The sequence below is a fragment of the Schistocerca americana genome, chromosome 5 (assembly GCF_021461395.2).
Source record: "Schistocerca americana isolate TAMUIC-IGC-003095 chromosome 5, iqSchAmer2.1, whole genome shotgun sequence".
NCBI classification, from domain to species: Eukaryota; Metazoa; Arthropoda; class Insecta; order Orthoptera; family Acrididae; genus Schistocerca; species Schistocerca americana.
In genome coordinates, this window is record NC_060123.1 from 312718917 (window position 1) to 312744861 (window position 25945).

The following is a 25945-nucleotide window of genomic DNA, read 5'->3' on the forward strand; positions in this document are numbered from 1 at the left end:
TTCAGCATGTAGGCATACTTACAAATTAATTTGTGATGTAAATGTAAAATGACTTGTTCCACATCATTATGATTTATCATGCAATGATTCATGCAACGTAAAACTATCTAACTAGCTAGCTAACTAAAAGATGTTGAAGGTAAGTGCATTGAAAAAAGTGTAAAAGTGTTTTTCTTTGTTTTATCTTAACCCTATTTGGGAAATGGTGAAACAGTTATTGGCTCTTATTAAGCATCACTGCAGAACCATTTGCACAGTGAGGTGACGCAGGAGTAACCAAGATTAATGGACAAAAAACAAAAAAACAAAAAAAACAAAATGAGAACAATGCATCCAGTCACACTCTGGCTGTTATAATAAGCACCAGCTGGTGTTGCCAGTCCAGCCTATTCTTCATATTTGGACCCATGTGATTTGTCAATCCACTTTCATTGTATATCTGCTCAAACAAAAATGGACATAATAGGAGTCAATTATATCACGGGGAAGAGTTGGATGTGTGCTGAGATAACAAGACGATAATTCTAATAGCATATCCTTCATTTTCAATGTAGATTTTATTAATTTCATTGTCATTCTCATCACAAAATAACTAACTAATATGGTCATTTTCAATGGCATAAATTACATTGTTGGCAATTCTCTGTCTGGCTTCCTTATGCATTGGTGGCAATACCCAAATTTTCTCCAGTGGCACTGCATCATCTCCTTCAATTAAATCTATGTTGGGTGCATCTTTTTCATCAATTTCTGAGAATGGCACTGACTCTAGAGACATTATAAATCCATATCTGCTTACAGCTTTCATTTCACTCTCTAGAGCTTTGAAAGGAAATACTGCATTGGGATCAGAGCCTAGATCAGATACTAAGTCTGTCATACTTTTGTAGTAAATCTGAACCAAATCAGACAAATACGCTTCTCTGAACTCCTTAGTTGTACAGCTGTATAAGAAAAATGACATGTCACAAACAGGAGATGCATAGCGAGCTAACTGAAAGTCAATCATTCTGGTATCCTGGATTTTTTTTTCATCAGCATCTTTGTACAGAAACAAGAAATTGCAAATCCATGCATCTCCATTTGTAATAACAGAATAAGGCTCTCTTGGCTTCACAAGGTCCATTTGTACATCAAACAGTCCCTCATTACAAAATTCTTTCGCTTTTTTTTCATATGAGCTGTTAGGATATTCTTGCTCCATTGCATCTATAGTAATATTGCAGAATCGTTTCATCATATTTCTGTACCATTCTCGCTGATCTTCACTGTAGTATGTCTCCTGTAACAAACCAAAGCAGCATATGTAATAAAATCTGCTTCACTAAAAAGCTATGTTTATTTTTAAAAAAATTCAAATATTACAGAAGGCACTGAAAATATTCAGTAAAAAGTTGCAAACACCTGTAAGTAACACTATGGTCTAATCATCTTATTCAAATGAAGTTGTACATGATTAAACAAATAAAACAATACAGTGATTTTACCACTTTGTAACTCATGTCAGTAAACAAATAACCACAAGAGTATGAAAAGTTTTTGTTTACAATCACCATCAAGATCAGCAACAGCACTATTTATTCAAACATTTTGGAATGAAGTCCTTTGCAACTTTCACCTCACTTCATACAATCATTTTCCTATTTCACCATTGTTTTCTATTCCTTTCCACACACTGTGTGTGTCCATTACATTTCTGGAATATTCATCTTTGGTCTTCAAGCCTTCTAGTATTATGGACGATTCTAAAATATTTTTGTTTGCTGATGACTTGGTAGTAAAGGATGCGTGCAACACTGGTTCTGTTTCAAATAGTGCAGTTCATGACATAAGTTCATGGCTTGTAGAAAATAAACTAACACTAAATCACAGAAAGACTCAGTTTTTACAGTTCCTAGCACACAATTCAACAAAACTCAGCATTTTAATTTCACAGAACGGGCATACGATTAGTGAAACTGAATAGTTCAAATTTCTAGGTGTTCGGATAGATAGTAAACTGTCATGGAAAGCCCACGTTCAGGGTCTTTTTCAATGACTTAATGCTGCCAGTTCTACTATTTGAACGGTATCTGGAGTAAGTTATCATTTGACACAAAAATTAATCTACTTTGCTTATTTTCATTCACTTATGTCACATGGTATTATATTTTGGTGTAATGCTTCCCATTCTAAACAGATATTTCTGGCTTAGAAATGGGCAGTTTGGGCAATAACTGGTGTAAGTTCGCGAACCTCTTGTCGACCCCTGTTCACTAGTCTGGGTATTTTGACATTACCCTCTCACTATATATATATTCTTTACTGTTGTTTCTTGTTAGCAATATCAGCTTATTTCCAAGAATTAGCAGCTTTCAGTCAGTTAATACTCGGCAAATATCCAATCTGCATTTGGATCGCACTTACTTAATTCATGTGCAGAAAGGTGTGCAGTATACTGCTGCATCCATTTTCAATAAGCTACCACAAGAATTCAAAAATCTTAGCATTAATCCATCTGCTTTCAAATTGAAACTGAAGAATTTCCTCATAGGCTACTCCTTTTATTCTGTTGAGGAGTTCCTTGAAAAATTAAGCTGACTCTTATGTTTTATTGTCAGCTGTGTTTACTTAAACCTATGGCTTCACTTTCTTTGGGTTCATAAACATTTTTTTAAATCTGTTAATACTTTTATGTTGTAATTTCATGTACTGACATGTTTCATGACCTTGGAGATTTGCTCCTCAATTTGATCCTATGGAACTAGACGTGTAAATAAATAAATAAATAAATAAATAAATAAATTACACATTTCATGCAACATGGTCTTTGACCCACAATATTCTCTCAGTAGTCCCTCTCTTTTTCATTGTTCTCTGCTATATTGTTCACATTCCTCCCAGATGACTGTATCTCTATGTGCAATATGCCACCAGCTCTGTCTGCACTGGGGCAATATTCCTCCTCTTGCACCATATTCCTACCTTCATTTATGCTCCTTGCTCCTCTTCTAACCATTGTGACTAATTCTCCACAACCTTTTTCATGTACATCACAACAGCTTCATCCTCAACAACAACTCACCCTAGTTGTGGCAACAGCACCTAAAAAAGATAGCCGTGATTGTCTGTGTGCTCTGAAGTAGAACACACATTTGTTAACAATGCCAAATTGAACTTTGTCTTCATGTGTAACAGAATACAATGATTTCTTACTATGTTGGGTATCTGGAAGCTGTAAATTAGTCCGGTTCAACGAGCTGCTCATGCAATACGCAACCAGCTGTCCCATGGTGAAAAATGGTGGGATGGGGGAGGGGAGGGGACTGAAGGGGAGGGAAAGAGGAATCAGAAGAAGACAGCTCAGCATGAGAAGCTATAGTCAACAAATCTATTCCATGATTGCTAACATTAGTTCTATAGAGATGTAACACTTCATTGTAGTTAATTAATGCTTATTATGACAAATTGACATCCTAAGATTGTTGCATTGATGAGAAATAAAAAACTGAATGAAACTTACATTTCATTAATTGATGAGGTGAAGAATATGGGGGAGCTAAGTACAAAACATGAAATTTCTTATAACTGATGCAGCCTTATGATAAATGTCATTTTCAGACAGAGTTTAAATTGGTATCAATTTGTATATCCTGACTATTTTATTCACAGTTTAAACACAAAAATACTGGATGTCAGTGAATTCTGCTTATTTTGTTTTTCATTAAAGTGTCAGTGTTCGGTACCACTTTCTGAGCACTGCTTTCAAGTTTCAGCCTCTAAGTGAGCATCTGTGGGTAGATTTCATTTTCTTCACTGCAAGAAAAAGTTGCTTGCAGAAGTATGTAGATCCAGACATCAACATAATAGTACCCAAAAACTTGTGAAGTCATGGAAAATTATGACAGGGAAAACTTTTTACAAGTCTACAAGAGTTATTTTATTACAAAATTTATCATTCAACTGTCTCTCACACTGTAGCACTGTACCTTACAACTGTAGCTAGCCATTCTGCACTGAGGTATTGTAAACTGATGATGGCTTGTCTGACCTTTGTTTTGAAGTTTTTAACCTGGCCATAATGTTCCCTTTCATTGATTTATAAAGGGCTACTCTCCACTTAAACAGGGTGTATATGACCCAGGACAACCAGGAGATCTGGGAAAAAGCTGGGATTCTTTCCTTCTGGGAGAAAACTGGGAAAAACCAGGGAATTTTTTAGAATTCCAGAAATTTATCATTGTTTTAGTTTCAGTTAAATTTTTGTAACTTTGACTGGTAAGAACCAATACTTTGACAAGGATATTAGTGTATCTTGCTACTGCAAAATAATACTGCAGCAATAAAACATGCACGAGAAAAAAAATTAAACTTACGTTGTAAAGGAAATGTGCCATATACAACAAAACACAACGTTGTAAAGGAAATGCACCATATACAACAACATTGCTAAAACAATTGTATGCCAACAGCAAAATGTGTCAAAGGCTTTAGGAAGACTATGCAATGCATCATAACAACAAATTGCCTCCAATGAGTGTGACATCACAACTGCTTACATTAGATTCGTTTGAGCAGTTACGAGCAAGTTCATGTGCATGCTCAGTTGAGTCATGTATGGTTAGTACCTTCTCCCACATCTGGCTATGGAAGCTTGGCAGTTAGCTGTATAAGCAATAGCAACTGATGCTACCTGGTAAAATGTTACTGGAACGCCTAAGCTGTCAAATTCACGCATGTGCAACAGGCCCGGTTGTAGGGGGCTGGGGGCAAACCAAGGTATCTGCCCTGGGTGTCAATTTCAGAGGGGTACGCCAAATTCTTATTATTGAGGAAAAAGACCTTGTTTCACAAAGTGTTTAGCATCCAGAGCACGTTGGTCTATCGATTATTCATATGATTTTGAAATGCATCTCTGTTGGTTTTTGTACAGATTCTAAGTTGATTTTTGAATGCATGCATAGTGCACATGATGTCTCTGCCAGGAGAACCCCGTTGCACTAGAAATAACCCTTCCTCCACACAAAAGGGGACACGGCTAAGCAAGCTGATTGGAAGAAAGCTGAACGAGTGAATGCCAGCCGCTGTTAATGTGGTAAACAGGGTTTGCGAATGATCTGCATTGTTATAATTACTAGTAAAGTCCACAGATTCAGACTACCAGACTGGAAATAAATGATTAACAGGAATAACAAGTAACAAAGATTATGTATTATCTTCTCAGTGTATCCACGAAAATGAAATATTGACAGAAAATTTTTGGTCAGCCACTACACTAGCAAGGGCAAGTGGTGCACTCCCTGGCAAGCAGCCACTAAAGTTCTATTCTGGGAGCAGCACGGAAAATGTGTTGTACAAACACATAATAACATATAACCGGAAAATAAACGTGAGATAACTAAACTGGTGATTGCGGCGCAGTTAGTGAAGTTAACTGGAGAATAAGTTTTGACACTGGCAGGAATAGTTAGTGATGACAAGAGTGTTTGTTAGAACGAGGAAGGAGGAGAAATGGGGACATCACACAAATTATGGAAGGATATGATGATTCCAAATTTATATAAAAATTTCGTATTACTACTTTTCGATCTCATACTTGAGAAGCTACAGCATATGTATGAAATGCGAAACTATTTCCTAACATAAAACTTTTTGCTTGTAGTAGGTCTATTAGGCATTTGATATTGGTCCTTCGTGAATTATATTCTGTCGTGTTATAAACATAAAAACGAGCATTTGTGTCAAAACAGTCTTGCTCATTTAGTGTGTGTTACAATTGCTGCAATATTAGGCACGCCTATTTTGTTTTGTCAAGCAGACTGGCAAAATACACATAATCAGATCGAGAAACCACACCAGTCTTGGGTACTATTTGCATTAACAGTTTTTGCAGAAATTGATAACGACGTTTTGAGTTTTCATGTAGGAAAACGTTTGATGAACTTTGATGAGGTAATAGATTCTTTCCCAGAAAGGAAAGCATGCCATGTAAAGATGTAGCAAGATTAAAGAGAAAAAAATGCTAGGACTTAAGAATTGAAGAAATGTTTACTATCTTCCTTATCTCTTATCTTTACTGGTTTTATCTATCCTATATTTAATTTTATGTCACACAAAACAGCAAGTTATTAGCTAATAGGCAATAAGGAGTGCAAATTTTCTGAAGAGTTCTTGTTCTCTTGGTTACAAATAATCCCATCCAGTATTAATTGCGAGTTTATCTTTTTAAGAGGGCCAGGATGTCAAACCGGCCAAAATGGGAGCAGGAGAGGCACCAGAGGACATTTTAATTTCACTGTCCTGATTATAGTTTGATGGCATTCATCGCAAAATATTACATGTTTCAATTCCACAGAGCGAAATCAGTGACGTGTGATAGAAGAATGTTGTCAAATGAAAACAAAATGGATTTCTGTGACCAGGAGCTATCAAGTGAATTAAAATTCATTCACATAATTAAGGAAGGCTAAAATATGTTATTAGTTTCAGATTTTATTTTATTTCTACTTTTCTGACAGCCAAACATTAAACACCTTGCAGAACAATGAAGTTATTTTTGTTGGTTTGCTAAAGAAATTCGGCTGAGGCAGTAAATTTATTTGAAACGAAATGAAATTTGCTAGATTCATGTGTTCACTGCATTTCAAGTGCACATTTCCATCTTCTAGTATGTATGGCATTATGCCATAATAAAGAACCAAACATGAGAAAATACAGTACTTGTACTCCAAGAAAATTTACATCCGAATCTGGACATACGAATGTGTACTTTAAGCTGAATTATGCATTTATGGTTCACAAAATTCCTATGCTCTTGTAGTATCCTTTAATGTCTTGTTTCTGTTGTGACAGTGCCACGAGATTTAAAAGTGCCGCTACGTCAGTACGCAAACACGGCGATAGAGGCGCTCCGCAGCTCGGCCGAACGCAGGAGCGCCACCTGGCTATGAACGACGCTGGCCGCATGTCACGGCACGGCAGTCGAATGACAGATACGGAGTTAGTAGCATGTAACCCACTATTGTTTCTACTTTTGTATATCCAAGCAATTTATTAGTGATTAAAGGTTATAACACTTTTTGGCGACAAGGATGGGATATTTTTTTTCCTGCGTTGTGGGATTGTGTGTTCGTGTCGGGGCAGACATGGAACAGCTTCTGCAGGCGCTCACTGAACAACAAACACAGCTGACGGCTGCTATTCAGGCGTTGTTGACGTTGCTTACTCATCGTCTGTCTTCCTCTTCTCCGCCTCCGTTCCCTCCTTACGACGCGGCCGCTGAAGACTGGGAGGATTATGAGAAGCGTTTGCGGCAACACTTCTTGGCTTTCGGCGTTGTCAATGCTCCAATGTGTAAGTCGTTATTTCTATCTTGGATTTCCCCACGGATCTATCAGCTGCTATCTCAGTTAGCCCCTCTGCAGGAACCTGCCTCTCTGTCCTTCCAGGAAATGTGTGACTTATTGTCTAACTATTACCGAAAAAACGCCCACGTCATGGCCGCCCGCGTGGCGTTCTACCGGTGTCGTAAACAGCCCCATCAATCTTACCGGGCTCAGGCGGCAGAACTACACGGTCTGAGTAGGAAACGTCAATTTGTCACGGACACTCATCATGAGTCTTATGCTGATTCAATGGTTCGGGACGCTATTCTACGGCTTGCTCCTGATAAAGAAGTTCGGCAACGCGCCTTACAACTGCCAAACCCGTCGTTGTCGGAAGTTTTCAGCATCGCTCAATCTTTTGAAGTGTCTCACGCTGCTGGTGCGCAAATAGACGTGTGGTGTGATGTAGGCGCCGTACAGACCACTTTCGATGCGGACAATTTGCCTGTTTCACAGGGGAACGACGATGTGGCGGCAGTTCACTTGCATCAACAACGTCGCGTTGGGCCGCCACGCTCGCAGCGAAAACAGCAACCACAGACGCGGGTACGTTCCGCACTTCCTTCTTGTCCACGTTGTTTCGTACAGCATGACAGGGCCGCATGTCCAAAACGTTGGGCCACGTGTAATTCATGTAGGAAAATAGGCCACATTGCTTCTGTGTGTCAGTCCCCTAAAGTTCCTGTCAAGGCATCAGACATGGATGTTAACTGTGTGCTTTTTCAAACAAATAAGTTTTTTGTTACTGTTCGTGTTCCAGATAAAGACATTCGTATGCCAATGGACACTGGCTCTGCAGTAACTCTCATTAATTCTCGCATGTATTTGGAGTTGGGCTCCCCTCCCTTGTCTCCAGTTACGCGAAATCTACGAACTTATAATAAGCAGAAAATTCCTATCATTGGCCAGTTTGATGCTTCCACTGCCTACAAGTCTGTTGTTAGGCCCCTCATGTTTTATGTGGTGGATTATGTGGGCACTGAAAACCTGTTCGGTTATGATGGTTTCTAGTTATTCGGATTCTCCATTGATGATGATGTGCACCTCATATCTGAGGATATTCCGTATAAACAGCTGGATGGATTGTGTTCTGAATTCTCGTCCGTGTTCTCTGCTGGTCTGGGTTGTGCCAAGGATTTTGAAGTCCACGTTACTCTTAAACCTACAGCTCGCCCTAAGTTTTTCCGGGCACGCCCTATTCCGATGGCATTGCATGCACCTGTCAAAGCTGAGATAGACAGGTTAACAGCTTCGGGGATTCTCCTTCCTGTTACCTCCAGCGAATGGGCATCGCCAATCGTGGTGGTTTCTAAACCAAACGGGAGTCTGCGATTGTGTGGTGATTTTAAAGCCACTGTCAATGCTCAGAGCCTCATTGACACTTATCCTCTTCCCTGTCCTGAGGAGTTATTTACCAAGCTCACTGGGGGCCAGTTCTTTTCCAAACTTGACTTATCGGAGGCGTACCATCAGTTGCCGTTGCATGCGTCTTCCAAGGAATTTCTCATCATCAACACTCCTTGTGGGTTGTATCAGTACCAGCGGTTACCATTTGGCGTCGCTGGCGCGCCGGCCATTTTTCAGCGGTTTTTGGAACAGCTCACGGCTTCCGTTCCCAGCTGCATCAACTACCTGGATGACATTGTTGTCACGGGGGCCTCCACTGAGGAGCACCTTCGCAATTTGCGTTCACTGTTTTGGGTTCTGCATTCAGCTGGGTTGAAGTGCAATCTGGACAAGTCACAGTTCTTCCAACCCTCCATTGTGTATCTTGGTTTCCACGTGTCCTGTGAGGGTATACGTCCTCTACGACAGCACGTTGCAGCCATTACCGCTCTACCCTGGCCGTCTACGGTCAAAGAACTTCAGGTGTTTCTAGGCAAGATTGCTTATTATCACAAATTCATTCCATCCGCGGCGGCGGTGGCTCATCCTCTGCATCAGCTGTTACGCAAAAACGTTCCTTTCTGTTGGTCCGACGAGTGTGAGCAGGCTTTTGTCCGCCTGAAGGCTCATTTGCAGTCGGCGCCTTGTCTTGCCACCTTCCGTCCGGGTCACCACTTGGTTCTGGTGACTGACGCGTCACAGTATGGCCTACGGGCTGTTCTCGCCCATCGGTATGAGGATGGGTCGGAACGACCCATCGCCTATGCTTCCAAGACCCTCATCGATGCCCAACGGCGTTACTCTCAAATCGAAAAGGAGGCGCTCACCATCATTTATGCTCTAAAAAAGATCAGCGTTTTTTTGTATGGTTCTAAGTTCCACCTCATCACCAACCACAAGCCGCTGGTCTCTCTGTTCAGCTCCCTGGCATCGCTTCCGGATAAGGCAGCTCACCGCCTGCAATGTTGGGCCTTATACTTGTCTCGTTTTCACTATGAGATCCACTATCGCCCCACGGCCCAGCAGGCCAACGCTGACGCGTTGTCGCATTTGCCGATGGGCCCCAACCCGGTTTTCGATCGAGATGAACTACTCTGTTTCCACATTGATGAGGAAGAACGTCGTGCGGTCGAGGGTTTTCCACTTACAGGTTCGCAGGTCGCGTCGGCTACTGCGCGGGACCCGGTCCTGCATCAGGCGCTCGGTTTTGTTCAACGGGGTTGGCCGGACAGGACCAAGGACCGGGCATCGGATCCCCTTCGCAACTACCATGCCTTGCGCCTTCGTCTGTCTGTTCGTGAGGGTGTTGTTCTTCTGGCCACGTGCGGCGCATCTCCACAGGTCGTGGTGCAACTATTGCATGAAGGCCATTGGGGGATTTCTTGGACTAAGTCCCTGGCCCGCAGGCACGTTTATTGGCCCGGTATTGATTCGGACATCGCCCACATGGTCGCTGCGTGTGGTCAGTGTGCTCAACAACTGGCTGCACCCCGTACAATGCCCTCTCCGTGGTCTGATCCGGCGCAGCCGTGGGAACGGGTGCACGCTGACTTTGCCGGCCCCTTCCTCGGCACTTATTGGCTACTGTTGATTGACGCTTTCTCGAAGTTTCCGTTTGTTGTTCGATGTCCGTCGCCCACCACTGCGGCGACGACGCTGGCTTTGTCCAAAATCTTTGCGCTAGAAGGTCTTCCATCCACGATTGTCACGGGCAATGGCCCTCAGTTCTCTTCGCAGGCCTTCTGTGATTTTTGTACTGGACAAGGGATTCATCATGTTACAGCACCGCCCTTCCATCCGCAGTCGAATGGGGAGGTCGAGCGCCTTGTCCGCACTTTCAAAAGCCAGATGAAAAAATTCCTTAGTGATTTTTCCACAGACGACGCTCTGTTGCAATTTCTGAGTTCTTATCGCTTCACGCCTCTGGGTGATCGCAGCCCTGCTGAACTTTTGCATGGCCGCCAACTGCGCACTCTACTGCACCTGCTTCACCCTTCAGGCCTTGTACTGCGTCCCCTCATGCGGGAAAATACTCGGTGGGCGTTGGCGTGTGGGCATGAGGGTATGGATCTCACCCTAAATGGATTCCAGGGGTGGTCCAGGCTCTTCGCGGCCGTCGGATTTGTGAAATACGTATGGACGACAGCATGGTTGTTCGCCATTACGACCAGATGCGCCCACGAGTGGTAGCCATGCCGGTGCCACCGCCCCTTCTTTCGCCTCCACCAGCCCGAGAAGCCAGTCCTGTCGCTGCTGCTGATCTTCTGTGCGTGTTGCTGCAGCCGACGTCGCTCCCGATTCCGAGTACACCGGAACCGGCCCCGGTCGCGACGCCGCCTTCTCCGGGACCCATCTCGTTGGAGCACACCCCCAGGTCCACGACACCTATGGATGCTGCTCCGGAGTTTTCACCCATCATCTCGTCCAGGAGGCACGTTCCACGCGCAAGCTTCCGTCCTGGACATTTTCGACCATGCTCTCGTGTTTCTCTGCGGGATCTTCTCGGGGCCTCCCAACGAGTCCATGGATGTCTCCACACTGTCTGTGTCTCCGAGGAAGTGAGTGTTTTTTTTTTCAAAGGGGGGAAAAGTGTTGTGACAGTGCCATGAGATTTAAAAGTGCCGCTACGTCAGGACGCGAACACGGCGATAGAGGCGCTCCGCAGCTTTGCCGAGCGCGGGAGCGCCACCTGGCTATGAACGGCGCCGGCCGCATGTCACAGCACGGCAGTCGAATGACAGATACGGAGTTAATAGCATGTAACCCGCTATTGTTTCTACTTTTGTATATCCACGGAATTTATTAGTGATTAAAGGTTATAACAGTTTCTTTTATGACATAATGTAAGATCTTTTAATGCTGTACACATACGAACATAAGAGCTTTCTGCATCGTCATAGCTGCACAAGTGTGGTGACACCTGTTACCTGATGCTCTCTGGCAACAAAGCAGGATCATGTTGTGGTAGTGGGTGGAGTGGGAAACAGTATTGATAGGGATCAGGGCTGCAATATTGAGTGTGACCTGGTAAAAATGGCATCTGAAATGAACCAAACAAATGTTGGTTTGGTTCCTGCTGCCATGCGTTATGATCAGCCCCAAGCAAACAGCTCTGTCAGGAGGGTCAATATGGAGCTATATCAGCTGCTTCAGGCGTCTACTTTGTCAGGCATAGGTTTGGTTCTTGTGGACGGTATTGGTAGGTGGGACTACACAAGACATGGCATGCATTTCAATAGGAAAGGGAAGGGTAAACTGGCTGGGACGATAGCAAAATCTTTAAGAGGAGCACTGAAACTCATGGGAGTACATTTTTAGGCTAAGATCAGTGTCCAATCATCCTACATTGATTGAAATGGAGCTTAATGAGAATTTCAGACAGGCAGGTGCTAGAGATGTGAAAATATACAAGATTCTCATAACAGTAGAGTGAAAAATAATGTCAGTATGTCACAAGATTCACATAAATGCACAGTGAAAAATAAAGTTAATATATTGCATCAGAAAATCAGGGGATTTAAAAACAAAGTAGATGAGCTTCTTGTTTGTTTAGAAGATTTAGAAACTGATGATGGAATAGATGTACTATGCCTGTTTGAACATCATATAGTCACAGGTATGAAAATGGTGAATGTAGATGGATATAAGCTTTCAGCACATATAAGTAGACACACTATGGAGAGAGGAGGAGTTGCCATATATGTTAAAATCAGTCATAGTGCAAAAAATTTGGAAACTAAAAAATTTTGCATACATTAAACTAAATAATGGCACTTTTATAATTGTAGCCATGTATAGGTCCCCATAGGGAAATTTTCAACTATTTTTGAAAAACTTGGATTCTTTGTTGTGCTACCTGTCAAGCAAAGAAAAGCAAATTATTGTTCATGAGGATTTCAATGTAGATTTTCTGAAAGAGCCCAATAGAAAGCTTGACCATGAAGTATTACTTGGTTCTTTCAATTTGACATCAGGTATTGTTTTTCCTACACGGGTAGTACAGGAAAGCTTTTCCTGTTGTGAATGGTCTGTCTGATAATCATTTTTTAAGTGTTGTAAAGAAAATTAGATCCAGCTATTCATTAGAAAGAGGCAGTACCTATGCAATTTGATAAAATTGAAATTCAACCCACCTCTCCTTCTGAAATTAGGAAAAAAATAAATTCACTCAAAAGAAAAAGCTCACATGGAATTGATGGCATTTCCAACAGAGTACTAAAAGCTTGCTCACTGGAATTCTGTCAGAGACAGCAAAGGACCTGGAAGAGCAGCTGAACGGGAATGGACAGTGTCTTGAAAGGAGGATATAAGATGAACATCAACAAAAGCAAAACGAGGATAATGGAATATAGTCGAATTTAATTGGGTGATGTTGCAGGAATTAGAGGAGGAAATGAGACGCTTAAAGTAGTATATAAGTTTTGCTATTTGGGGATAGATCTGATTGCATAAAATAGATCTGATGCTAACAACTACTGCCCAATCTCACTTCTGATAGCTTTATCCAAAATTCTTGAAAAAGTAATTTATTCAAGAGTAGCATCAGATATTTGTAAAAATGAAGTACTAACAAAATGTCAATTTGGTTTTCAGAAAGGTACTTTTATAATTGTAGCTGTGTATAGGTCCCCACTGGGAAATTTTCAACTATTTTTGAAAAACTTGGATTCTTTGTTGTGCTACCTGTCAGACAAAGAAAAGCAAATTATTGTTCGCGAGGATTTCAACATAGATTTTTTCACCAATCAAATACTAAATGCTTTGAATAACTGAACATCACCCACTTGGATATTTTGTGATCTCTCAAAGGCTTATGATTGTGTGAATCATGAAATTCTTCTAGATAAGCTGAAGTATTGTGGTGTGAGTGGGACAGTGCACAAATGGTTTAATTCACTGGAAGAATGGAGAAGGTTGAAATTAACAGTACAGATAGTCCGAAAAAACCAGCAGAGTCCTCTTACTGGGGAGGTATCAAGAATGGTGTCCCACAGGGTTCAGTCTTGGGTCCCTTATTGTTCTTAATATATATTTACGACTTGCCACTCTATATTCATGAAGATGCAATGCTAGTTCTTTTTACTGATGTACAAGTACAGTAATCACACCCAAGAAGTAAGAATCTGCTTAGGAAATTGCAAATAATGTCTTTCAGAAAATTATTAATTAGTTCTCTGCAAATGGACTCTCACTCAATTTTGAGAAAAAACAGTCTATACAATTCTGTACAGTAAATGACATAACACCATTGATGAATATAGACTATGAACGAAAGTCTGTTCCTAAGGCAGAATACTCAAAATTTCCAGGTAGTGTATTGATGAGAAATTGAACTGGAAGAAACACATTGATGATCTGCTGAAACAGTTAGGTTCAGCTACTTATGCTATTAGGGTTATTGCAAGTTTTGGTGATAAACATATTAGTAAATTAGCCTACCATCCCTATTTTCATTCACTGCTCTCATATGGCATCATATTTTGGGGAAATTCGTCATTAAGAAAGAAAGTATTCATTGCACAAAAGTGTGTAATCAGAATAATAGCTGGAGCCCACCCAAGATCACCTTGCAGACATTTATTTAAGGAACTCGGGATATTCACAGTACCTTCACAATACATAAATTCACTTATGATATTTGTCATTAATAACCCATCCCAATTCAAAAATAACAGCGAAGTGCATAGCTACAGCACTAGAAGAAAGGATTATATTCACCATTCTGGATTAAATCTTACTTTGACACAGAAAGGCATGAAATACGCTGCCACAAAAATCTTTCGTCATTTGCCAAATAGCATTAAAAGTCTGACAGACAGCCAACCAACATTTAAAAGTAAATTAAAAGAATTCCTGAATGACAACTCCTTCTACTCTATACATGAATTCTTAGATATGAAGTAGTAACTGTAAAAAAATTAATTATCTTGTGTAAAGAAAACTTATGCTAAAGTGACACATTCCACATCATTCATGATCTATAGAGCAAGGATTAACGTATGTATGCATGTATGTATGTATGTATGTATGTACGTATGTTTCCTGAAACGAACCTATTTCTAGTGGGACACGGGAAAATAATGCGAATGGTCATTTGAAAAGCGTTACTTACAAAGTGAATTTCCTTTTATGCAAGATGAACTATGTGTGAGAATGTATGATGAATTTGTTAAATCACAAGCATTTGACTATCATTTAAAAATCAACTCTTTTAGGATGACCATTTAGAATCATTTTGAGCCCCAAAGATCAGATATTTATGTCATAATTAAAAATTTTACTGGCACATTTGTGTGATGTATCTTAACGTGTAACAAACGCAAAAGAGATCACCATTATATGTGAAAGCTTAGCTTCTCTTGTGGCTTATTAATCTTAGAGACCAATATTATATGTGGAAGCTTTTCTTTATTGTAGCAACAGTATGTATATTAATTTAAACCATTAATTTTTTCTATTTGTGTGTTCATTCTACTTAACAGCGATATTGCTATTGGGCGACTACATCATGTGTCCCATGCTCTGAATATTCACTGTCATCGGCTACTGAGATCATGTGACATGAGTTATGACTGGCTTACAAAAGTGCATCGCAATCTCGATTTCAATGCTTCAGAAAGCAACATGCGGTCTTTGGTGGAATTTGAATTTATACTTTGGTTATACAAATGTATGCAGTGTACATGTTGCTGCATATCAGACATCTTTCAAAATTGTGTTTTTTTTTTTTTTCCTTGAGTTTCGTTTTCTAAAGTGCCAGTAATTTCTATGTCGGTGTATAAAACTAAAACCATTCAAAGGATTGATAAGCTTTACAGTTCTGAGGAAAAGGATAGTGTCAGTTAACATGGAAAAAGTGTATTTTCATCCAGAAAGTGTATTTTTAACCAGGAAATCCGGGATTTTTTTTTCCTTGTCTGCATATACACCCTGTTAATGCACTGCACCATTAAGTATGAGTATATATCCTTGCATCTAAGGGTATGGTGAATGTAATACACTTTCATTCTTCTGAAGACAGCACACAGTTTACACTTCCCCTAAACTACATAATGACATCTGACTGGTGCACTTAGGTGCGAGCACAAACTACCCAGCCAGTGAGTGAGAATGTGTACTCATGCTCGCCTGGGCACTGCCTGAACAGGCATGCCTCAAATCACATTTTGAAATACAAGTTCTCAATAACAAAAATCCTTGCCACATCTCCGAACTTCCGTAGCATACTTGTTACACCTTTCAACCTTCCTAGTAATGACTTTTACCATAAGGTTTTCACCCTTGTGAATGACCTGATTACAAAATCTGTACTATACACTTTGACTGTATTACATGTTTCAACTTTAACACTGGAAAAGCCACTTAGTTATGAAGAGTGCACACCTCCAAAATCTGAAATCATTGTCCAACCTCTCATACTGACATAATGAATGGTAACTCTCAAATAAATGTGTAAGGAGGGCTGAGCTTTCAACACTAGTAATACTCAACATTCCGTTGCTAAACATGCTATGACACTACCACAGACCCAGGCACATTTTCCAGCACCTGTCCTTCTGAAAAACATGAGAGAACTAAAATGGATCTAGGAAGATGTAGCTACAATCATCCATTTGGCTTTACTTTGCACTATGTTAGTTTTAAAAAAATTAAGCATAATTAACGACTGAGAATAAATTTCTGTAGCAGGATGTCAGAAAGATAAGAAACCAGGTGAAGCTTACTTGCAATGAATTTGGCAAACAATAATATTCAAAACATGTAATTAGGAAAGTTGTGAAGCTGAAGACACATTTTTTTAAATAAAGGTAACAAACTCTCTGTGGGAGATTGCCTATGAAACATTTCTGCAACCACTTCTAGAATATTGCTCAAATCTCTGGGAACATATACACCAAAGGGCAGCACAAATGGGCACAGGTTTGTTTGACCCATGGAGCAGTTTCATAGAGATATTGAATGAACTGAACTAACTCTTGAAGTTAGTCACAATGTATCCTGTGAAAAACCTACTTAGAAAGTTTCTAGAGCCAACTTTAAGTGATGAATCTAAGAATGTACTACAGCTCCCTTTGTATTACTCCCATATGGACCATGAAGATCACATTAAACTAATTAAGTGTGCACAGAGGTGTTTAGGCAATCATTTTTCGCATGCTCCATATGTGAATGGAACAGGAAAAAACCCTAATAACTAGTACAATTAGAAGTATCCTCTGTCATGCACTTCACAGTGGTTTGCAGAGTGTAAATGTAGATACAAAATTGGAAAACCTCTTCTACTAAAACCAAACAATTAATAAGGTGCATTTGACTGTCACACGTACTTAGCAGCATACTTACAAGGGAACCTCCCCATTGCACCCCCCTCAGATTTAGTTATAAGTTGGCACAGTACATAGGCCTTGAAAAACTGAACACCGATAAATCGAGAAAACAGGAAGAAGTTGTGTGGAACTATGACAAAAATAAGCAAAATATACAAACTGAGTACTCCATGTGCAAGATAGGAAACATCAAGGATAGCATGAGCTCAGGAGTGCCGTGGTCCTGTGGTTAGCATGAGCAGCTGTGGAACGAGAGGTCCTGGGTTCAAGTCTTACCTTGAGTAAGAAGTTTAATTTTTTATTTTCAGACAATTATCAAAGTTCAGGCACTCACACAAAATCAACTTAGCTCTCCAAAATTCCAGGACATGTTCAGATTTGCTTGGACATACGCAGGATTTGACGGTCTACACACGGAAAAATTTGAAAATGTAAAAAACTTGTTTCGACAGAGCACAGGGAAAACTATGCAACTGTGAAACCGTTGCATTCATTTGTTGCAGTTTATGTGACAAACTCTTATTTTTTCATCACTTTTTTGGGAGTGATTATCACATCCACAAGAATACCTAAATCGGGCAAGGTAGAAGAATCTTTTTACCCATTCACCAAGTGTACAAGTTACGTGGGTCGACAACGTATTCCTGTCATGTGATGAACATGCTGTTACTAGTGTTATATAGAATATATCAGACGTGTATTCTTGTGGAGGAATCGGTTGACCTATGAGCTTGCGATCAGATGTTTCTGGTTCCCATTGGAGAGGCACGTCCTTTCGTCTACCAACCACACGTTTTGTGGTGTGGTCGCAAAACACAGACACTAAATTTATTACAGTGAACAGAGATGTCAATGAACGAATGGACAGATCATAACTTTGTGAACATAAAGAAAGTAAACTTTTCACTCAAGGGAAGACTTGAACCAAGGACCTCTCGTTCCGCAGCTGCTCACGCTAACCACGGGACCACAGCGCTCCTGAGCTCACATTATCCTTGATGTTGCCTATCTTGCGCATGAACTACTCAATCAGTTTGTATATTTTGCTTATTTTCTTCATAGTTCCACACAACTTCCTCCTGTTTCCTCGATTGATCTGTGTTCTGTTTTTCAAGGCCTATCCACTGTGCCAATTTATAACTAAATCTGAGAGGGATGCAATGGGGAGGTTCCCTTGTTAGCAGCACATACTTTATGATGTGATTCAGGAGCTCTACCATCAGCCAATTTCTTGCCCAAGAAAGAACTTTGAGGCCGTCTGGAAAAGTCTTTGGTGAGTACTGTACCATCATCTGGCAAAAGTTTATCCAGTGAAGTAGTTGGATGTGGGTGGATATTATTACCCAGGAAAAGAAAGTCAGGACCAAGTGCATCCACACAATGTCACTTTATTGTTGTATCCCATCTGCACATCTAAAGATGTTCACAATATCACTTGAGCAACCAAGATGTATAACACGATACACCAATCAACATCATCATACCTCTGCATATCATAAATTCACAGCATCAGCTACCACATCATTTCACGTGGATGTATGATGACAGTTATTTTGTAAATTGAAGTGAGATTCATCAGCAAAGTGCACATTGCTCTTCCTACTCAGACTTCAATATTAATGGTTACAACACAATAATAAATAAGCATGTCCATATAGTGATATAAGTGGGATGTCAGGAATGCTGCTCACAGCCTCCAATAAACAGTTTGCATGAAACTTTAAAGGCAACTGTAAGCTCTGCAGACATTTTTAGTTTTTGTTGTGTACATAAGATCAAATACCATCCTGTTGTGGAGTGGTTACTCTTGGATCACATTGTACTGGTCTGTGACAAGCATTTCTGAGTCTCAAAATGGTTACCACAGCAATGACATTAATTAAATTGAGTTTTAATTTATATTTCTATGGCAATTAATAACATTGCAATTTGAAGGATCAAGATGGTCCCATGTAGATTGGGCTTAAATGCAAGGAGTTTGGTGGCAAGGGGACTGTGGTCAACTCATCTTGGTGCTTTTTGAATGGCACATACGTAATGAGACTGTGCGACGCATTGTCTGGATAAAATAAAAATGGTCCAACCGAAGTATTTGTAAGCATTACATTGTAAACTACTCCCATGGCCCTGATAAATCATATGTGGGAGTAGTTCAGACATCAGCTACATCTCAGTGCCAGTATATAGAGTATCATGGACCAGTTACAACAGTTGTGGGCCAGTTTTCCTCAGGAAATGATACAACAGCTTTATAATGCCCTTCTCAATGGAGTCAGTGCATGCATACAAGACAGAAGGGTGTCACATCTTACTGATAAGTGGATTCGTACAGTCAAGTTCTGTATAGACTGGACTCTGTTGTGCAATCGCTGGAATAACATTTCATCTCCAGTTCATTTTGTTTCCTTGTTTCCTTCTGGGTGCTTCACTTTTCTTGTCAGCCACTTCTTTTGTCTGCTAACAGATGGCTTGTATCATGTTTAAGACAGCCAAGTCACTCTGGCAACCAACAGATGACGTGAGACAGTACTTTTTGTTTACAGCCAGAACACCATTTTGCCCAACCTTGGAATTTCAGAAAATATGAAAAAGAAAGGCACACACTAATGTGCAGTGAATTGCATCATTACAGTAAAAATGTTGTGAAGCTGGTTCACTTTGGCTTGGCTCTTCTTCATCATGCTGCAGTGGTATTTGTACTTATTTGTACTTGTTAGTACTCTGTATTGATATGTGGCATAAAACCACATGCTACATGAAACTGTTTTCACCTATACCAAAGCACTCTGCAAAGGTATTCAGTGAACATAACAGGGAGCACAAATGAAACATTTTTTAACAACAGCTGGGACGGAGTTTTACAAATGCATTGAAGTATTACCTGCTGTGGCAGCACAATATAGAATTTGTATAAAATTATTGCTGAAAGTGAAGAGACGATTGATACTGATGATGATGATGTTGTTGTTGTGGACTTCAGTCCCGAGACTGGTTTGATGCAGCTCTCCATGCTATCCTGCGTAAGCTCCTTCATCTCCCAGTAACTACTGCAACCTACAACCTTCTGAACCTGCTTAGTGTATTCATCTCTTGGTCTCCCTCTACGGTTTTACTGATGATGATAATGATGGTGTTTTAATGACTCTCCAGCTGTACAATTCCCATTACCGCAATAACTAAACAGAGTATTCCACACAAGGCAATGCTATGTGACGACACTGTCCCAATGTTCAACCACACACAACATGCCCATATAATTTTTCCACACTCCATGCCACTTCTGTTTGATTTGAATTCTATACACTGCTCTTATACTCTTCAAGAGCACATAAAACTGTCCAGTGGGAAATTTTTTTCAGTTCCTGCGTTTGTATTCACTCAAACTGACACTTGTTATGAACATCTGCAGATTGGGCACCCCTAAAAAGAACCATCATAGTTGGTTTACTTCATGAATACCTATAGAAACAAACAGGTGTAGCAAAATGCTAGTAACAAACAAGATTTTAAAACTTGAAAAACTATGGGTAGGAAAGTTGACAAGCCAGAGGATAAGGAATGCAGATAGAGGACAGAACCACAGATGGGACATCTGTGCAGTGGCAGAGATAAAGGAAATAAAATGTAAATAGTAGAAGAAGAAAAGGTCCAAGAACTGGAAAGACATTGAAAGAATCACCAAAACACAAAAGAGAAGTAATAAGGGAGGAAACATTTGAAGAAGACGTAAGACAATGGGTGAAACAGCAAGAAGTGATTAGGGGTAGCTGAGGAAGTGGAAAGGAAGCAGATAATAACAGGAGTGAATGAGTCATATGTATTTCCCTCACTACTACATAAGCCCATCACTGGCAAGAAAGGGAAGGTCTCCCATGAAACAGTTCTTGTCATGTAATTGCTGATACACATTGAATGTTACACTTTTTTACTTGTATGTCAGCTTGATGTCTAAGAAACTATATGCTGATAGCTGTATTGACAACACAGTGCCTTCTTAAAGCTTATACTCTACAACAAAATACTGATGACATTAATAACCGAAAGGTATAGGTATGATGTTAAACATTGGCAGCCACAGAAGTTTATCCAAGAGGTAGCAAGATTCTAAAAGCTCCACTTTGGTCAACTGTTTGTCCAGAGTGAAAACAAGACTTCTTGTAAACTACACAATGGATTTTTGACCGAATTTTTACAGCCAAACAATGAGTGGGATATGGGCAAATGGGGTATAAAATTAATCAGTGAGAGGTCTAGTTTTGCAAAAAGATATTTAATTGCTTGAAAGTAATGAGGGCAATTAAGAAAAGCTTAATTAGGGATTTGAGGGAAAATTAAATATTTCCATCGAAAAGTTTATCTTTCCAAGGCTTAGCTCTCTTGAAAATAAAAAGTTACATTAGTGTGATAATAACTATCAAAAATGCTTTCCTTCAAATCAGGTACTAAATTCAGGATGTTTCAAAACCAAAGGGCACTAGAAGAGCAAATCAGGTGTAAAAAGAAAAATATCAAATGTTTTGTGAAATTATTTGTAAAGTAAGAAATAAAATAGATTAGAGAAACATTTCATGCCCCTTTGAATGGTGCTCAGCAACACATACAGCAAATGAGGTAAATCAAATGTTTCTCTGTTGTGTTATGTCTGCACTATAACACAACAAATATTCCATGACAACCAAATTTATTTGACCTTTTGTCACTCAAAACAAAACTTAAGTTTGGCTACACAACACTTCGCTGGCTGTAGTGCCAAGGAGAAATCAGAGTCACTAGTAGAGAATACAAGTCCAAACCACTGCCAACCAGTTGATACTGACGCGTCGCAAGTTTCCAGCCACAGAAGCCACAGTACGGTTCGGTCGTCGTGAATCCAGCAACCAGGTAGTAACACAGTCATCGGCAAAGATTTAACTGGCTAAACGGGCTCAGGGAGCTTGCTTAAATCCGCAGGTCTGGCCAATCAGAGTGTTGATAGATGGTGCCCTTATACGTTTGCTCACTCTGGTGGAAAGGGCAGCGCCGCCAGGGTAATCCGTATTGATAGTGGTGTGTACGTTTCTGCCAACCCCACAACGATGCATTCACTTGCGCCAGTTATTGACATTGTGTGCGGCGCCAGCGGTACTCACTGTGTGCCGCAAGTGTTGTAGCATGCCGCGCCGAGTTGATGGCTGCTGTGTGGCGGCCGATACAACATTCTCCAATACATTTTATTTCTCACTTTTAGAGAAATCATTTCACAAAACATTTCAATAAATTTTTTAAATTTTTTTTATTCATACAGATGAGTAGTTTTGCATGTCCCAAGAAATAAGTTTGACAGGAGCTGCTGCTGAGTCAACGTTCGAGAACACCAAACAGCTAAGGGTACCAATCTCCTGTTCACCCAGCTGTGGCAGAAGCAGTGTACCCAATCTGTCTGCATATAGAGTGAATTCTGTGTGGAAGTGTGAGAAAATGTTCTAAATGTATGTGCAGCATGTACCTGTAACAGCATATGGGAACCAAGGAAAACTGCCTAAAAACCACATCCAGCTTTGCTGGCACATAAACCCCTTGTCGTTAATCCACTGGGGAGGTTTGACCCAGGGTGGACATACCTCCCCATCCCAGAAGTGGTCACATTAACATATGGCTATCAGGCAGCTGATAGCAACTACACATAGCTTATTGTAACATAATTGTTTGATAGTTATCCAGCCAATATCTTTTGAAGGTGGGTTACTGCTTTACCTTAAAGGTAAGCATATATCACTGATATATCCAAAGATGATTTTTTTATATTAGTAATATGTATACAGATGTATGACACCTTTGGACCAACTCTTTAACAGTCTAGGACTCGGCCAATGTGGTCTTTGTCTCCCAGTTTTGGCATGTTATTGTCGAAACATGGCAACTGGACTACATAACTCTATGGCTGGATGTCATATAGGGCTGCAGCCCACATAGTTTAAGAAGGCCCAGATATCTTTTTGACCTTGATATTTCACCATTTTTCATCACACTAAGCACAGAAGTTTATATTTTTTCTGTATTTTGGTCCACAGGTGAAGTGTATGTGAATATACCTACAGTATAGCATGAGCATGTTCTTCATATTCTACTATAATTGACTACCATGTAAAACTGAATGAAGTCTCAGTAAGACTTGAGGGGTCAAATACAAACTTACTGTTGAGATTAAGATGTGCACAAGTGAAGCAGCTGTTCTTGTGAGAATTGGGGAAGGGTGTCAGACAGGTATAAAGGAGACATATTTATAAGGTGGTAGGTGTTGAAACTTGCCCTTTCCATAGCTCATTCAGGGCTGTACAAGGAAGCAACAGAGAAAAGATCAGATTATTTTGCCAATGTTCTGTAAAGAATCTATCCTCAAAGGTTACAAAACACCACCAAAACTGTCACCGTGACAAGAAAATGTGTAATTTCCTATAAACACCCTGGAAATCAAACACTGCAATAATTAGCAATGGCACTTTGTTCACTCCTGGCATGCCATTAAATAGACTTAGACATTAATAAAAAAGTCTACCATAGACTCCAGGAGGGACAGCTATGATGTAAAATCTTCCTCACTGCGCCAAAGAGCATTACAAGAGGTAACATACTACACAGCAAGGACTTGGTTCTTGATAAATGCCTAGGCTTAATACATGTGAATCCCTTTGCTTGTTTTTGTCTGCCTCTTGTCCAGTTCTTCCTCCTGGCTACTCACTTCATTGATCCACATCTACATTTGTACTCCATAAGTCACCATACAGTCCATATTAGAGCCTACTTTGTGAATCACTATCAACTAACCCATTTTCTGCTCCATTTACAGATAGTGCACAGAAGGAATGTACAACTGGTATTATTGTCGAGATCTGTTTGCCTAGAGCATATCTTGGTTGCTGTCAGCAGATGTGCTTCTGTCTATAGTTCTCTTCCCCAGACACTTGCTGCACTGAAAGCAGCATCAGAGAAAGAATAAAACTGATTTTCAGTAGACCTCGCACTTGTTAATGACATTACAAATATCGATATCTATTGTTTGACATATTCAATTTGCACATTTCGAGCTTGTTCTATGTTTTAAAGAAATTATTCATCCCAAAGAAATCAGGTGCTGACAGATGTGAAAATTACCGAACTATCAGTTTAATAAGCCATGGCTGCAAAATACTAACTCGAATTCTTTACAGACAATTGGAAAAACTGGTAGAAGCCGACCTCGGGGAAGATCAGTTTGGATTCCATAAAAATATTGGAACACGTGAGGCAATACTGACCCTACAACTTATCTTAGAAGCTAGATCAAGAAAAGGCAAACCTACGTTTCTAGCATTTGTAGACTTAGAGAAAGCTTTTGACAATGTTGATTGGAATACTTTTTTTCAAATTCTGAAGGTGGCGGGGGTAAAATAGAGGGAGCGAAAGGCTATTTACAATGTACAGAAACCAGAAGGCAGTTATAAGAGTCGAGGGGCATGAAAGAGAAGCAGTGGTTGGGAAGGGAGTGAGACAGGATTGTAGCCTATCCCCGATGTTATTCAATCTGTATATTGAGCAAGCAGTAAAGGAAACAAAAGAAAAATTTGGAATAGGAATTAAAATCCATGGAGAAGAAATAAAATCTTTGAGGTTCGCCGATGACATTGTAATTCTGTCAGAGACAGCAAAGGACCTGGAAGAGCAGCTGAACGGAATGGACAGTGTCTTGAAAGGAGGATATAAGATGAACATCAACAAAAGCAAAACGAGGATAATGGAATGTAGTCAAATTAAATCAGAGGAATTAGATTAGGAAATGAGGCGCATAAAGTAGTAAATGAGTTTTGCTTTTTGTGGAGCAAAATAATTCATGATGGTCGAAGTAGAGAGGATATAAAATGTAGACTGGCAAGGGCAAGGAAGGCATTTCTGGAGAAGAGAAATTTGTTAACATCGAGTATAGATTTAAGTTTCAGAAAGTTATTTCTGAAAGTATTTGTATGGAGTGTAGCCATGTATGGAAGTGAAATGTGGACAATAAATAGCTTAGACAAGAAGAGAATAGAAGCTTTCGAAATGTGGTGCTACAGAAGAATGCTGAAGATTAGATGGGTAGATCACATAACTAATGAGGAGGTATTGAATAGAATTGGGGAGAAGAGAAATTTGTGGCACAACTTGACTAGAAGAAGGGATTGGTTGGTAGGACATATTCTGAGGCATCAAAGCATCACCAATTTAGTATTGAAGGGCAGCGTGGAGGATAAAAATCATAGAGGGAGACCAAGAGATGAATACACTAAACTGATTCAGAAGGATGTAGGTTGCACTAGGTACTGGGAGATGAAGAAGCTTGCACAGGATAGAGTAGCATGGAGAGCTGCATCAAACCAGTCTCTGGACTGAAGACCACAACAACAACAACATTCATAGTTTATTTACATTGTGTCATGTCCTCTACACTATCTCTCACAATATCTCACAAAATTAACTAGTCTAACTCTGGCTAACGACTACTTACATTCAGTACCTGTAATTCCAGCACTTTGTCACTGTTTACAAACTTTTAAGTCACGATTCATAACTTCATCAAATCTGATATATTTGAACAGTAGTTAAATTAACTATAAGAAGATAAATCATAAACAACAGCCAACAGCCAACATTGATTCTGACCATTACATAACATGCATCAAAGTCAAGTTCACTCCCAAGAGAATTTTCTTGAAGAAAACTCCCCTACTGAAATTTGACACAAAAAAAAATCTACAAAAAAATTCACAGAGAAAGCACAAGCCCTCATTCCTCTGAAGAAGAATATCAAGCACCCCTGGTGGGACACAGATTGTGAGAATGCAATTGTCACCAGGAAATTAGCATACCAGAAATACA

General features: G+C 40.0%; 1 protein-coding gene across 2 annotated transcripts in view; it reads right to left on the bottom strand.

Annotated features, from left to right (window-relative positions):
- Window positions 1-538: 538 nt before the first annotated feature.
- Window positions 539-25945, bottom strand: part of LOC124616013 — a 114323-nt gene continuing 88916 nt past the window's right edge. For both annotated transcript variants that reach the window (XM_047144229.1, XM_047144230.1), the window contains exon 5: window positions 539-1282. In XM_047144229.1, the coding sequence (XP_047000185.1) occupies window positions 593-1282 (690 nt within the window). In that variant the 3' untranslated portion in view covers window positions 539-592. The remainder of the gene's footprint in view (window positions 1283-25945) is intronic.